Source organism: Lissotriton vulgaris, chromosome 11, assembly GCF_964263255.1.
Source record: "Lissotriton vulgaris chromosome 11, aLisVul1.2, whole genome shotgun sequence".
Taxonomy (NCBI): Eukaryota; Metazoa; Chordata; class Amphibia; order Caudata; family Salamandridae; genus Lissotriton; species Lissotriton vulgaris.
Window position 1 is genome coordinate 734,456,872 of NC_141699.1, and position 15,956 is coordinate 734,472,827.

Sequence of the window (15,956 nt, forward strand, 5' to 3'; positions counted from 1 at the left end):
TTGTTGTCGGTTTCTGGAAGAAACTTGGTATTTGTATAGTTTGATTCATGTGGAACCCTGACACCACCTTCGGCATGAAGTGTGGGTCTGTTCTCATTACCACCCTATCATTGTGAATTTGGATGTGGGGTGCCTGTAACGTTAATGCCTGCAGTTCGCTTACCCTGCGCAGCGAGGGGATTGCTACCAGGAAAGCTGTTTTCATTGTTAGCCTCTCTAGGGATGCTTTGTGAATTGGTTCGAAAGGATGTTTCATCAGTTCTGTTAGTACCAGGTTAAGGTTCCATGCAGGTGGTGGCACCCTCTTTGGAGGCGCAATCCTCTTTGCTCCTTCTAGGAATCTTTTAATCACTTGTGAGGTGAAGAAACGCTTACACGTCTCCCCTCTTGTGTAAGCGACTTTTGCTGCTAAGAACTCTCAAGGAGGATGAGCTTAGTTTCTTGTCTAGTAGGTGCGTGAGGTATCTAAGCACCGTTGAGTCTCTTTGCATCTTATTGTGCCTCAGGGTGCTCTCTGGTAGTTTCAGATGCGCAAATTCTATGTCCTCAGGAGCCACGCTACCAGGCTCAGGCTCTCTGGCTCTGGGTGTAGCACCTGCCCGTTTTGCATGGTTAGCAGGTCCTTTCTCCTTCCGAATCTGTGGGGTGCGCTCTGTGCCATCTCCATGATCTGCGAATACCATGTCTGCCTGGCCCACTGTGGTGCGACCAGTATCCGTGTCATGTTGCTCACTCTGCACTTGCTGAGGACCTTGTGAATCAGTGGTATCGGGGGAAAAGCGTAAGCAAATGTCCTCGACCAGTCTATCCATAGGGCATTCCCCGGGGACCCCTCCCCGGGCCACCTGGATGCGAAGCTTCGGCATTTTGGCGTGTTGCAAATGGGTCCACCGACGGTGTCCCCCACCTGTCGAACAGCCTTTTTGTCTCCTGTGCATTGAGCTCCCATTCGTGGGTTGCCAATGTCTGTCTGCTGAGCCAATCTGATTCTACGTTGTCCTTCCCTGGCAGATGAATGGCTAGCAGGTCTATGTTGAGAGGGATGGCCCAAGTCCATATCTCCTGCGCCAGCTTCGAGAGCGTGGCAGATTGTGTTCCACCCTGCTTGTTGATGTAGAACATCGCTGTAGTGTTGTCTGTCCGGATCAACACCCTCTGGTTGTACAGTTTTGTCTGAAAGGCTTTTATAGCAAGGAAGACTGTCTTCAACTTCAGGAAATTGATGTGCTTTATCGTATCTGCTGGTGTCCACAGACCCCTCACTTTGAGTTTCTCCATGTGAGCTCCCCATCCCTTCTGGGATGCATCTGTGGTGATGGTCACCGTTGGCGGCGTTAGAGGCTTTCCCTATGTCAGGTTCTTCATGTTCCACCATGCCATTACTTTCTGCACTGTGTGCGTTACAACCACTAGATCCTCCCAACGCCCTGTTGCTTGTGACCATTGCCCTTGTAACCACTCCTGCAAGGGTCTCATGTGCAGCCACACATTTGGCACTAGGTGAATGCATGATGCCATCATGCCCATGATCTTGCTCGCTGTTCTCACTGTCCGAGCTTGCCCCCTCTGGTAGAGTTTTGTCTCCTTCACCAGTGCAACTGACCTCTTCGCTTGGGAACACCCTGGTCGGTACGGTGTCGATCTGAGCTCCCAGGAAGATCTTTATTTGTTCAGGTTCCATTGAGGATTTCCCCCAGTGTATGGAGAATTACAGGTCCATCAGTGTTCTTGTCACTCTCTGTGCATGCTCCTTGCATATCTGGTATGACATTGCTTTTATTAGCCAGTCGTCCAGGTAAGGGTATACGTGTATTCCCTCCCTTCTTAGGTGTGCTGCGACTGTTGCTAGGCACTCTGTGAAGACCCTTGGCACCGACTTTAGACCGAACGCTAGGGTTGTTAACTGATAGTGGTGTTCCCCTATGGCGAATCTGAGCAGATGTTTGTGACTTCTGTTCATTGGTATGTGCAGGTAGGCATCCTTTAGGTCTATGGTGACCATGAAGTCTCCTTTTTGCAATTGAGGGAGCACCTCTTGCAGGGATGTCATTTTGAACTTTTGCGTTCTTATGAATTTGTTTAAGAACCTTAGGTCCAGGATGGGTCTCAATGTTTCGTCTACCTTTGGCACCAGGAAGTACGTAGAATACAACCCTCTGTTCCTTTCTCTGTAAGGTACTGGTTCTATGGCTTGTTTTTGCAGGAGCTCTCCCACTTCCTTTTGGAGTAGCTGCAACTCTTTCTTTGCTAGTTGCCTTCTCTTTGGCTTTCTACTTGTTGGTGCCTTTTCCAGTTCTACGCAGTATCCGAACTGCATGAGGTTTAGAACCCATTTGTCTGAAGTTATTTTCTTCCACTCCTGGAAGTAATGCTTTAGTCTTCCTCCCACTGGTCTCACATGCCCGCAGGTACTTAGTGTGCCTGACCCCTGCGTGCTGTTCTCGTGCCTCACCCTGGGAGTTCTTATTTGGGTGGGCACATGTTGCCTGACCAAGTCACTTGGTAGGGGGTTGCTGACCTCCCCTCCTATTCTGGCCCCGTCCATTGCCTCTCCCGCGAAAGGGCTGGCCCCTCTGCTGGTATTTCCAGGACTGCTTTTGCTGGCCTTGCTGTGTTTGGTTCTCCGTCTGGTGGGATTGTTGGAACGCCTGGTGCGATGTTCCTGGCTGGTTCCCACCCCTGCCGTTGGGCCTTCGTGATGGGGTGCCCCTTTTGGACCCTCTGAACTGCAATGCCCCCATGGACCTTGCTGTTTCATTGTCCTTCTTTAGTTGGCTGAGCTTTTAGTCTACTGGGGCCCCGAACAAGGTCTGTCCGTTGAACGGGGTGTTCAGTATGCTGTGCTGTACCTCTGGCTTGAAGCCTGACACCCTGAGCCAGGCTTGTCTTCTTTCAGTGATGCCCATCATCATGAGCCTACTGGAGGTGTCCGCTCCGTCCAGAGCTGTCTTGATGCAAGAGTTTGCCACATTCTTCCCTCTTCGACTAAGTTTTCAGCTATCTCTCTGAATTCCTGAGGCATGTTTTTCATCAACTTGCCCAGTTCCTCCATTATTTGGTACGGATGTCTGTTTAGTAGTGCGTTGGAATTGGCCATTCGCCAGTGCATCGCAGCATTCCTTTCAATTCTTCTCCCTACCAAGTCCATCCTCTTTCTCTCCTTGTCTGGAGGTGGTCCTGAGGTACTAGACACATTAGCCCTCTTCCTTGCTGTGGCAGCAATGATGGAGTCTGCTGAGACCGTGCCCTGGATATAGACAGGGTCCTTCGATAATTGTTTGTACCTCTTTTCAGTCCTTGGGGTGACTGACTTTCAAGTAGCCGGCTCCCTGAAGGCTTCTTTCCCTTGTGCCATGACACTTTCTAGCATTGGCAGGTACTGGCACTTGGTCTGTGTGGGGAGCAATGTCTCGAGGAGAAAGTCAGCCTTCTGCTGCTCTTCGTCGAGTTTCACCTTGAAGACAGCTGCTGCATTCCTGATGACCGTGTTGTACACGCCAATGTCATCTGGCGGCGAAGGCCTCGAAGGATAAGTGTTGATGCTTTCTTCTGGACTCTGTGTCGACATCCTGCCAGTCGATCTCCTGGCTTTACGAGGTCGCCGAACCCAGGAGCGTCCTGCGGTTGTCGTCCTCCTCATAGTAGTCGAAGGCCTCGTCTTCGTCCGGTTCGTCAAATGTTTCGACATTCCCCGACTGTTCCTCGACTTCATCCTCTTCCTCCTCGACCACGTCATGCACCTGTAGCTTGGGCTTGGTCGGGATTATGTAGTCTCTCATCCTGGCGTCGAAATCCTTTTTTCGTTGCAGGATGTTTTCCATTTCTGCTTCGAGACGCCTCTTCTTCTCCATTTCGGCAGCCAGATCTGCGTCTAATGGGTCGGCCGATCTCTTTGGCGCAGAACAAATTTCTTGGAGTCTTCGTAATATCGGTCTCTACGACCATGTAGCCGTCGTCTTTGTCGGCGGCTTTGTTGTCTTCTTCGTCTGAAGATAGAACCAGGTCTCGAAGGGATGGAGGCTGGCCCTTACCCTGCATCGTGGCGTTGGCTACTCTCTGTCTCGCTCGAACTCGAAGAGTTTTCAGCGTGAAGGCGGAGCAGGCGCTGCTCTTGTGGTCTACCGGTAGGCAGAGGTTGCAAACCGGGTGCTGGTCCTTCTGTACGTACTTGTGGTGGCAATTCGCGCAGAACTTGAAAGGAGTCTTGTACATCTCATGCGTTCAGGGGGCCCCCTGTGCTCGCATTCCTCGATGGAAAATCGAAGTTCTGGAACTCTCTTCCCTCTTTCGTCTATCTTCTCGATGATGCAGTCTCCTGAAGTCTTCCCCGATGTTTTTCGTCCAAAAACTGCGTTTTTTTCTTCTTTTTCTCCAAAAATGTCTGGAGCCCTCTCGGGAACGATCCAGACCCAACCGCGGAAAAAAGAATCTGAAGATGGCGCCCAAGAGTGGGTGCTTCCGCAGGAAGCGTGCCGACGTCACCGGAAATACACCAAAAGGTGAGACGTCGACACCCACCTGGGCTACGAAAAAAAAAAAAAAACAAAGAAAAGAAAAGACTACGATTCCGGACCCAACCACAAGACCGCGGAATAATGCACAGCATAGTGAATCCAGAAAGATGCACGCTGCAAAAATCTATCTATCCAACCATGCAATCTTACCCAGAACTCACAGAAACTGAAGTTACCATCAATTTAGAAAATGTAAGAGGTTACCTATTCCCACTACCGCTAACACCTTGTATCAAGCGACATGAGACTCCACTGAAATGGCAACTTCAAAAAACTCTGTAAAGTCGCCAATGACTAGTGAAGTGCTGTGATGCCATACAAAGGATATTGCTGGTATAACATTTAAAGCAGCAACTCACAATAATTTAGAATTTTCAAAACATTTGATATTGTCCCACAAATGTTCACAATGGACCCCCATCTTTATTTTTTGCTCCTCACAGTATAGAGAAGGGCCCAATTCTCAGCAACATTGGGTTGACTGACTTAGGAGGGCTCATGAGTAAGGTATAAGAGATGTACTGGCAAGAAAGACTAAATTGTACATGAAGTGTAATGAGACTGTTCAATGGGAATTTTAAAGTTACGTGAGAGGTGCATTTTTTGAAGATTTAGGATTGGTCTTACCCACTGATTATGTAATCTGAGTGATCTTGTGAGTTTTGTCGCCGGACTTTCATTTGAATTTTGTCAGGACTCACAAGGACATAAGAAATCCATTAAAATATATCTAGAGACCCATTAATACATTACAGTAAGCTCAAAGTGCCTGCAAGCAGAAAGAACATTTTCAATAAAACACTTAAGGGCATCTAAATTTGTAACATCACCACTAATATCATGACTGAGAATGTCTAGTAAATAGACACTCAGGCTTTGAGCTCCAAGGCATGTAAAGTGTGACCTTAGGCATTATTGAAGGGCACCCTGGATCAAAGAGGAAAACTTGGAATTTAAATATTTTGCAAAGGTTTCTAGATCCACTTAAAAAGAAGCAAACTAATTTTAAGAGGCTAAATACCTTATCACAAATACAAAGCATGCATTACTTTGCATTACTGACTAATGTGAATACTATGAATGCTACATGTATATTGTGCAACATTGAGGAGTATCCTGTGAGAGACCTGCTTACTGCATTATGCACTATTAAGTGTAAGTGCACTGTAATATTACATTTTATAAAACAACTGCTACGGTCAAGTTAATTCTTTACGAAAAGCTATGTAGACCGGTGCAGGGGAGTGAACAGTCCCCATGCGTTTCAGGTAAAAAGATGAAGCAACAATGAAATCTAAGGCTTATGTACTTTAGAACACATGGCATACGTAAGACAGTTCTGGCCTGGTGCTTTCTTTCCAACTTTAAATTATATGTTTTGTACAGCAACACTTGTATAGTACTTATAATTCCCATTTGGGTCTCTGAACTGCTTATCTAAATGGAAAGTGTGTGTGGTCTTAGTTTTAATCTTGTGCGGTAAAAATTTCCATATCATGTGTGATGTCAACAGAGGTGCTGTTCTCATGCTATAGGACACAGTGCTTACAGACTGATGGGTGAAGTGAGAGACGGGTGTGCAGTTTATGGTTTTCAATAAGCTGGAAGATCCGAGCAGCTCTGCAGGTCCCTTTGTGCCATTTCTTGCGTTCATAGTCCTCTTAGCCGCTTACTGCACTGGGTAGTCCATTCTAAGCTATTTTGTTTAACGTTTATGGTCCTGAACAGGTATAGGCCAAATGGAGAAATGGTAGAGAGATCTGCTGGGATGCACTTCGTTAACATCACCCCATACTTGGCGTTATTGTGGGATGTCAAGAAGCAGTTGTATGTAGCTTGTTAGGACCTGCACTGGTGGACTAAATTAAAGTCAGCTGGATGGCAGGATGGCGAACGATCGCTTCAATTTACCCATGCTTGTTCAGCTGTAATAGTGGGTGGTTTATTGCTGTGGACTTGTACAGCAATGGTTGACGGACAAGAACCTTAGCAGTTTTGTCTTACAAAAGTGTAAGAATATTAATGTACTTCCTTGTAACCTCAGTGTTCTAAGGTCACCCCTAAAATACAGTTAACAATAAGAACCGTGCCAATTCTAGATTAACTATACTATAACCAGCTCAATGAATAAATGTAAGCACACATGTGAGTGACAAAACATAAAAAACAAAAGAAGTTTATAGTGCAAGCCACAGAAAACTCGAAAAAGAAACGTCGCTGGACTCATTCCGTGCTGTAATGGTGGAAAATGGAAGATGTGCAAAGAGAACAGAAAGATCACAGTGACGTATTTCATGCCCCTTGCTTGCCAGTGCAATTGATAATCTTTTAAACATCTCACATAGACTTATTTTAAAGTGTCCACAGCTGTCAGCCATACATTAAACTAAGTAATCCAGATTTCAAACCAAAACCCAAAGTAATAGCATGCCAAAAATAAACAGCAAACACAATTTCAGCAACAGAAACCTACTTGTTCTTCCTCTGTAAAAGGCACCAGTGCAAGTGGTAGCAGGGGCTCCTCCTGTAGAATAGGTAGAAACTCCTTATCCATGAGGTCTGAAGGAATCTGCAAAATAAGACAAATATATAAAAAGAATTATTCATGCATCTCCAAACTAGAGAGACTAAAGCTTCCCCCATACTATGAATCCAAAAACAACTACAGTGCCACGAGATACACACTGGAAAAACATGCACTCGTCTCAGAAGTACATTATGTAACTGTAAGGTGATAAAAGATATACCACATTGGAGAACATAAGCAAAACATCTCTCCAGAAGGAAAACGAAAACGAAAACCCCTCTTCTAAGACATTTTTACCCCATCAACTTCCACTATGAGCCAATTAAGGTAGTGTTTACAGCATATCTATGTTCCAATACATCCAACTACGAGAAAGCCTCAAAATAGACATTAACGCCTGAAGGAAAGTAGGATCGGCTTCTTATGGTTACCCCCACTTTTTGCTAAATGTGATACTGTTTTTGATTAGTCTGACTGGAATAGCTATGTATCGAGGATTCCTGCTGGGCACTCACCAGATTGTTGGGAGAAGCCGCGGGGGAACTACATTTCCCGCTCTCCCCAGAGCCTGGAGGCGCCCAAAACACTGACGCCAGCCTGCGGCACAGTGTAGCCGCGTATAGAGGATTCCTGCTCGGCACTCACCGGATTGTTGGGAGAAGCCGCGGGGTACTACATATCCTGCCTTGCCCTGCGCCTGAGGCACCCAAAACACAGACGCCGACCCGCGGCGCTGTGTAGCCACTAATCGAGGATTAATTTTTTCCACTGAGTTTTATATAGCACACATTTGACCCGAAGGTATCAGGTATAGGAGCGCTTTACATAGCACCAGTTGTGTTACATGAGGAAACATTCATTTTCGTTAGCCACAGGGACATAGCACCAGTTGTGTTACATGAGGAAACATTCATTTTCGTTAGCCACAGGGAGATTAAGTGCTTTGACCCATAATCACAGGATGTTCATCGTTGTTGCCGAGACTCAAACCCAGTTCTCCAGATTTGAGGCCGACCGCCCTATTAGTTAGGCCAACTCCTCTCCCAAAACACTTCAACTCCTCAAAACACCGATGTCAGCAAGTGGCACGGGACGCACGCTGGGACGCGCCCAGGTGAAGGGCGGGCCTGTCCACGCCCATCGGCACCTGAAGGAGGCTGAACTGGGCCCCCAGCTAACTTCGAGCAACTGACTCAAGGTATTGTTATTTTATCTTTGTTTGACAAGATGGTGAAGAGGAAAGGCCATATGGAGAAAATGTGCAGAGGGACGGTAGCAACGCCAGACTCATTGTATCCAGAGCTGACCAGGCCCCCTCCTCCGAGCGGCGTGGTCCGTGCTCGCCTGCCGGTTTGCTTTTACTGTTTTTATTTTTCTGGGTCTTGTTTTTACTCTCCATTTGTGCCTGTTTTTTCTTGTGAATCTGTGCCCGTGTTAGCGTTTTCCTTCCTGTTTGCCCGCCTGCCTCGCCGCCCTCCGCTCTCCCTCCCCGCTTCCCACCACCGCCGCTTACCCCGCCCCTTTTTCCCTTCTGTACCCTCCCCGCTCCCGCCTCCCAGCTGCTCCGCCCACCCGCGCACTTCGCCTTATATGGCGACCGTGCGAACGCGCAGCGGTCACGCGCAGCGGTCACGCGCAGCGGGCACGCCGATTGTGCGCCGAAGGCGCGCCAAAGGTAAGCCCGTCTACGCCCGTCCGCGCCTAGACCGCGCCCAGTGCCAGGACCCCTGGCCCACGAGGACCCCGAACCACCCGCCTGACGTACACAGCCGCCACCCTCAACGCACTCAACACCGGCCGAATCCCGGGATGCTACCGAGCCACCCCGAGACGAACCCACGGACCCTTCAGCTGCCACGCCTGCAAGTTCACCTGCATCCGGACCTGCCCGGCACCAGCACCCGCCAAGCCGAACACCAGCAGCAGCCACCTCAAGTGCATCCTGCTCAACACCCGCTCCGTCCACAGACACGCCACCGAACTCTGGAACCTCCTAGACACCGCAGACCCGGACGTTGCCTTCCTCACGGAGACCTGGATGAACGCCTCTTCAGCGCCCGACATCGCCATCGCCATCCCAGAGGGCTACAAAATCACCCGGAGGGACCGCACCGCCAACCAGACGGGAGGAGGCATCGCCATCATCCACAAGAACACCATCCGCATCACGACTAGCACCGAAGACACCCTCACCACCGCCGAACACCTGCATTTCCAGATCCACATCAACCCCAAGACCACCCTCAGAAGCACCCTGATCTACCGACCCCCGGGACCACGCACTCAATTCAGCGAGGACATCGCCGACGTCATCAGCCCGCACGCCCTCCGCTCCGCTGACTACATCCTCCTGGGAGACGTCAACTTCCACCTGGAGAACAACAACGACCGCAACACCAGCACCCTGCTCGACAACCTCACCAACCTTGGACTCAAGCAACTGGTGTCCTCCACCACCCACCTCGCCGGACACACTCTCGACGCCGTCTTCTCATCCAGCAAAGACATCGCCTTCAGCCACGCCACCGGACTCCACTGGACGGACCACAGCTGCGTCCACTTCACCTTCAACAGAACGACGATCCACCACCACCAGCAACAGGTTGCTCGAAGAAGCTGGAACAAGATCACAGCCGACCAACTCGCCGCCTCCCTGAACCAGCACCCACCTGCCAGCTCTGCAAACCCCAGCCAGGCCGCCGACAACCTCACGAAGTGGATCAGCAACTGCGCGGACGAACTCGCCCCTCTGAGGATCCCGCCCAGCAGACACGGCAGCAAGAAAGCACCATGGTTCACCGACGAACTCAAGAGCTCCAAGAAGAACTGCCGAGCCCTCGAGAGAGTCTGGAGAAGGGAACCCACACCGAACAACATGACCACCCTCAAGCTCGCCACCCGGAAGCACCACCAGCTGATCCGCACCGCCAAGAAAACTGCATTCAAGGACCGGCTGGACAACAACGCACACAACTGCAAGGAACTCTTTAACATCGTGAAAGAGCTCTCCAACCCCAACGCCGGAAACAACGACATCACCCCATCGCAAGACCTCTGCAACTCCCTCGCCTCCTACTTCCAAAACAAGATCGCGGACATACACAACAGCTTCAGCAGTCAACCGACGCACGCCACGACCGCAGCAACGCCACCCACCACCACCCTCCGCGCCTGGACCCCGGTCAGCACCGAAGACACGGTCCGCACGATGAACTCCGTCCACTCCGGATCTCCAACCGACCCCTGCCCTCACCACGTCTTCAACAAAGCCGACGCTATCATCGCACCCCACCTACGGGACATCATCAACACCTCCTTCGACTCCGCCACCTTCCCTGAGAGCTGGAAGCACGCCGAACTCAGCGCTCTACTCAAGAAACCCACAGCGGACCCCACCGAACTCAAGAACTACCGCCCCATCTCGCTCCTCCAGTTTCCTGCAAAAGTCATCGAGAAGACCGTCAACAAACAGCTGGCCGCCTTCCTCGAGACGAATGGATCCCTCGACCCCTCACAGTCCGGCTTCCGAGCCAACCACAGCACCGAGACCGCCCTCATCGCTGCCACCGACGACATCCGAGCCCTGATGGACAACGGAGACACAGCGGCCCTCATCCTCCTAGACCTCTCCGCGGCATTCGACACGGTCTGCCACCGCACCCTAGTGCATCGCCTCAGCAACGTCGGAATCCAGGAGAAGGCACTGGATTGGATCATCTCCTTCCTCAACGGAAGAACGCAGAGAGTCCGCCTACCACCGTACAAGTCAGAGGCCACCGAAGTCATCTGCGGCGTCCCCCAAGGATCCTCTCTGAGCCCCACCCTCTTCAACGTCTACATGAGCCCCCTCGCGGCCATCGCACGCCAACACAGCCTCAACATAATCTCCTACGCCGACGACACCCAGCTGATCCTGTCCCTGACCAACGACCCCGCCGCCGCCAGAGCCAACCTGCACGAAGGGATGAAAGAGGTAGCCGAGTGGATGACGACCAGCCGCCTGAAACTGAACTCAGACAAGACGGAGGTCCTCATCCTGGGCTCCTCGCCCTCCGCCTGGGACGACTCCTGGTGGCCCCCCGCCCTGGGCACCGCACCCAAACCGACAGACCACGCACGCAACCTGGGCTTCATCCTGGACTCCTTGCTCTCCATGACCAGACAAGTCAACGCCGTCTCCTCGTCGTGCTTCAACATCCTGCGCATGCTACGGAAGATCTTCCGGTGGATCCCCACCGAGACCAGGAAGACCGTCACCCAGGCCCTCGTCACCAGCCGACTGGACTACGGCAACGCCCTCTACGCCGGAACCACCGCCAAGCTCCAGAAGAGACTCCAGCGGATCCAGAACGCCTCAGCCAGACTCATCCTCGACATCCCACGCTACAGCCACATCTCCGGACATCTGAGAGACCTGCACTGGCTCCCCGTCAACAAAAGAATCACCTTCCGTCTCCTCACCCACGCACACAAAGCCTTACACGAGCAAGGCCCGAGCTACCTCAACAACCGTATCAACTTCTACGCTCCGAAACGCCACCTCCGATCAGCCAGCCACGCCCTTGCCGCCGTCCCCCGCATCCGAAGAGCGACAACAGGAGGAAGGTCCTTCCCCTACCTGGCCGCCAAGACCTGGAACTCCCTCCCGACCGACCTGCGCCTGACCCAATACCACCTCTCCTTCAGGAAGAAGCTGAAGACCTGGCTATTCGAGCAGTAGCGGCACCCCCCCCCCTAGCGCCTTGAGACCCTACGGGTAAGTAGTGCGCACTATAAATGTCTTTGATTGATTGATTGATTGAGCGGCGAGCATTCACATCCATGAGACTGAACTCATTGACAGGTGCTCATCTTTGGAACCGGAACCTCTTCCCCTCCAAGTGAGGTCGCTTACAAGGAGAGTCCTAGAAGTGGGCTCTCATACCCAGTCATTACATCTGTCTACATCCTTTGACCACCATATACTCAGACTGATTTCTCGCCAGTTGCCCCAGCTCTACCCGCTCCAACTAGAGGGGCCTTGTGCATTCCCCTCATACTGACCCTTTCAACGACCCTCCAGCCAAGCGAAGTAGGGGTGGAGGAATTCCTAAACCCATGCCAAGCAAGCCAACTAGAGTCCACAAACCTAAGGGCGGAATTTCCAAAATGGTCACAGTGAGCCCAGCAATATCACCTACTGCAAGTACCTCATTTCCATCTATTGTACTGGATGATGTGCTATGGGTGGGAGTAAGCAAAATGTAGATCCTCCATGCTGGACCATCCTAACCAAACTAACAGATTGGAGTGCAACTAGCTGGTCTCGAAGCCCAGAACGCTTTGTTACTCTGCCCCCACCTGAGCCCCCGGGATACGGAGCCTGCATGTTCATCTGTGGACAAAACTCAACCTCAAGCCGCAGGCACATCGTGTACTTTAATACACTCTGCCGCAGTGCCCATAGGGAGGATTTTACTTTACCAGCACTGGGCACAACGGGTTTAGCTCACCAGGGATCCACAGTCTTGGGGGACAAAAGGACTGACCTTCAGATACATGGAAGACTAGAAACACTTGGGGCAGTCGCAGAAAACCATTCACAAAAAGTCCTCCATCTTCGACCAGCAGCCTCCCCTCTAGTACTGGTCCTGGATAATGTTCCTCCACTGCGGGAAAACCAGCTTAAACTGACCACGCAGTTAGTGGATAAATGTTTGCATTGGCTTTCATACCACCTACTGGCCCCTGGAACAAGGAACTACTCTGTCGAATAAATTCATTATGGCCAGAAGAGTGGTTTGGCTGGGTAGCTCTACCAAAACTATTACCGGAGACTGTGGTTATAAACTTTAACAACGCTCATGTGGGTAATTAATCTACTTCTAAGTAACCGCAACAGAACACCCCTTAGAAGTACTGAGATTATACCGCTATCACTGGACCATTTTTATAGGCAGGGCCCAAAGATTGGCACGGGACAGAGGACGAAGTCAAGGCCAGAGCAGTTATTGGGACAGGGAAGGGCCCCAGAAACATTCTGGGGGGAGGCCTGTATAACAGATTTGCTGCTCTCTCAGACTTGAAATCATGTGATTGACTAGCCTAAGCAACCCCCCCACCTATTGGGAGTGTAATTACACCAGACAGCCTAGTCCCTGTAATACAGGGTAGTCCTTCAATCCCCCTTTCTCGGAGTATAGGCCACAAAAGTAAGATCAGTTTAGCATCCTGGAATGTGTCAGGAATCTTCTAAGCTAGGAAACTGCTGAGTGTCACCATCTTTGGCATTCCCTGGAAATCATTTGCTTTCAGACAAAAAAACATGGGCCATAGAACCAGTTTTTGTTTCAGGGTACCGCTCCTTCCATAGAGCTGCAGTGCACTAGGCGTCAGGTAGAGCGAAGGGGGTACTATTAACTTTAATTTCCAATAACCTCCCTATACAAATAAGGATGGTCGGCTCCCTGAACAATCACTTCCACCTTCTTCTATTGGAGATTATAAATGAAGGACCCATTAATTTTTATAAAAAATATTTCGGGGGAAACATGAAGATAGTGGTACAAGAATTCAACAGTGAGCTAGATAAAATAAATTATCTTACTTAAAAGTGGGTGTTCCAAATATTATCTGGGTGGGGACTTTTAACACCCACCTTTGTAAGTATAATGAGGTCATGGTGAGTGGTTTGGAAGACTACCCGGGTAACCCACTTCCCCATTTCACCCACAACGATTACAGAGAGAGACTTAACAGACTCCTATGTACAAGGAACAAGGGAATAATTAGCAATACAAAAACAGGCCATTTAGGAAAAACAATCAGGCGAATTAATTTGGAGTCTACAATGGACTTCATTTTAGCCTTCTCCACAATAACTGGAAAGGTCTCCCACATAGAAAACACCTTCACATGCTACAGCGACCAGGTTATTCTACTTAACCACCTAAATATTTCCTGCAAGGAGAATAACCATCAACAGGTAGAAGCTAATAATATTTTAATAACCAGGAAAAATGGGTACCAGTTAAAGTGGGTGCAGGTAGTGAAGCGGAATTTGGCTCCTGCAATTACAGCACAAACAAGGGATGATATTGTATCCTGTCTGGATGACAAGTGCTCCACATCTTTAATAGTTACCCAGGTCAGAGCTCCTACAGTGAACTTAAAAGCGGCACTTACCCGATCAACGCCGGCTAACGGACCACAAGAAAGAGGATAGTTCAATTCCCTAAGCTCAATAGCTAGGAGAGCCCTTGTTAATGCACTAAAATCCCACCCCAGAGAACCAGCACAGATAAGACTTATGTAGAAGCTACAAGTCAGCTAGAAGTAAAAGTGTGAAGGACATCCAGGAGAAGGCCTGCATGCCAGCAAGGAATCAGAACAGCTGCATCCGCTGACTAGGCTGAGGGTGTAGGATGCTGGCTCTGTATAGACTATACCAAAATGCAGTATAGTGTGCACAGAGTCTAATGGAATCCTCAAAGGTAGGCAGAGGTAAAAGTAGATAGCACCTTACTCTCTATGTGTGGTAGTGTGGGTTAGCAGTAAGGCTTTATCAGAGGGTAGTGTTAAGCATTTGCTGTACACACTAAATCAGCAAATGATGTAACACACTCAAAGACTGAACTTAATAGGGTTTGTGGTCTTGAGCAGGACATAGTTTCAAGTGTTCCCCCTTTTATCCATTCTACCCAGGGAGATCTGATTAATGAAATAATGTTTATAGAAGATCTGGGATTTGCTAATCTTTGTAGTCCGACGATCCCTTTTAATTCAACCTTTAGTGGTCGAGGGTTGTTCTCTCCGATAGATTTTATTTAATATCTGCAATACATGCTTCCAGAATATTGGCGTTTCATACCCACGACATCTCGCTTAGCGACCATTTTCCACAGAACATAAATGTAACCACAAGGCAGTTAGAAGGTCTGTAACTACTTTTCCTCGTGTGGTAGATATTACCCTGGCCAGACAAAATGGAAGTCCTGTGATGGAAGAAACTCGACCCAGGCGTATTTATGACTAAGGTTGTCTCAAATTGTAGAGATGCTATCAATATGCGTCTTGGTAGTGGTAACCCTCCGGAAGATATTGTGGAGGGTTACTCCAAAATATCAGTTTGTTAGCAATGCTCTCCATAGAAAATCAAGAAGTAAGCACCCACAAAAGAGGGGTTGGTTTGATTACTGCTGCTCGAAAGCTCACTCTGCTCCTAAAATCGCCCTTCATAGAGCAGTTAAAAATCAGAAAGAGATAAAAGAAGCTAGAAGGGAATACTAGTGTGCAATGGCATCTAGGAAAAAACTTTTAAAGGAGGAAGCTCGGAAGGCCTTGCGTGAAGCCTCCAAACAGAGAGCCACACAGTTTTTTGGAAGGCGGTGAATGCCCCCTTTTTAGTAGATACAGAGAGGGCAACCATAGAAATTGCAATAACGAGGGGTGAACGGGTTGAGCATTTCTCTAAATTATATAATAAATCCCATTCTGATGATCAGGATGGGGATAGGGAAGAACCCCAGCTTATAAGTTCCCATTCGCACCTTCAATTTGAATTGAGTGAAATCGTGGAGGCTATAACATTGAGTAAGGGGGGGGGGGGGTCACCGGGCCAGACGGTATACCGGTCGACCTTTTTTTAAGTATAATACAGAGTTCTGGGGATCCATTTTAACTCCGGTAATTAACGCATGTGGTTCTTTTGGTTTTCTTTCAACTTGGAGCGAATCCATTTTGGTGCCCATTTTTGAGAAAGGAGACAGACCTAACCCGGCTTGCTACAGGCCAATTTCATTATTGAACTCAACAGTTAAAATAATTGGGAGAGCACTTTTAGCCGGTCTACAGGACTGGGCAGGTGACCATCAAATAATTAGTGACATCCAATTCAGCTTTTGCAAAGGCCTTGGTACAATTGATCAATGTTTAAA

General features: G+C 49.3%; 1 protein-coding gene across 1 annotated transcript in view; it reads right to left on the bottom strand.

Annotated features, from left to right (window-relative positions):
* Nucleotides 1-15,956, bottom strand: part of GIGYF2 (GRB10 interacting GYF protein 2) — a 1,722,773-nt gene that overhangs the window by 1,459,759 nt on the left and 247,058 nt on the right. The window contains exon 4 of the mRNA XM_086942529.1: nt 6,988-7,083. Within this exon, the coding sequence (XP_086798655.1) occupies nt 6,988-7,083 (96 nt within the window). The remainder of the gene's footprint in view (nt 1-6,987; nt 7,084-15,956) is intronic.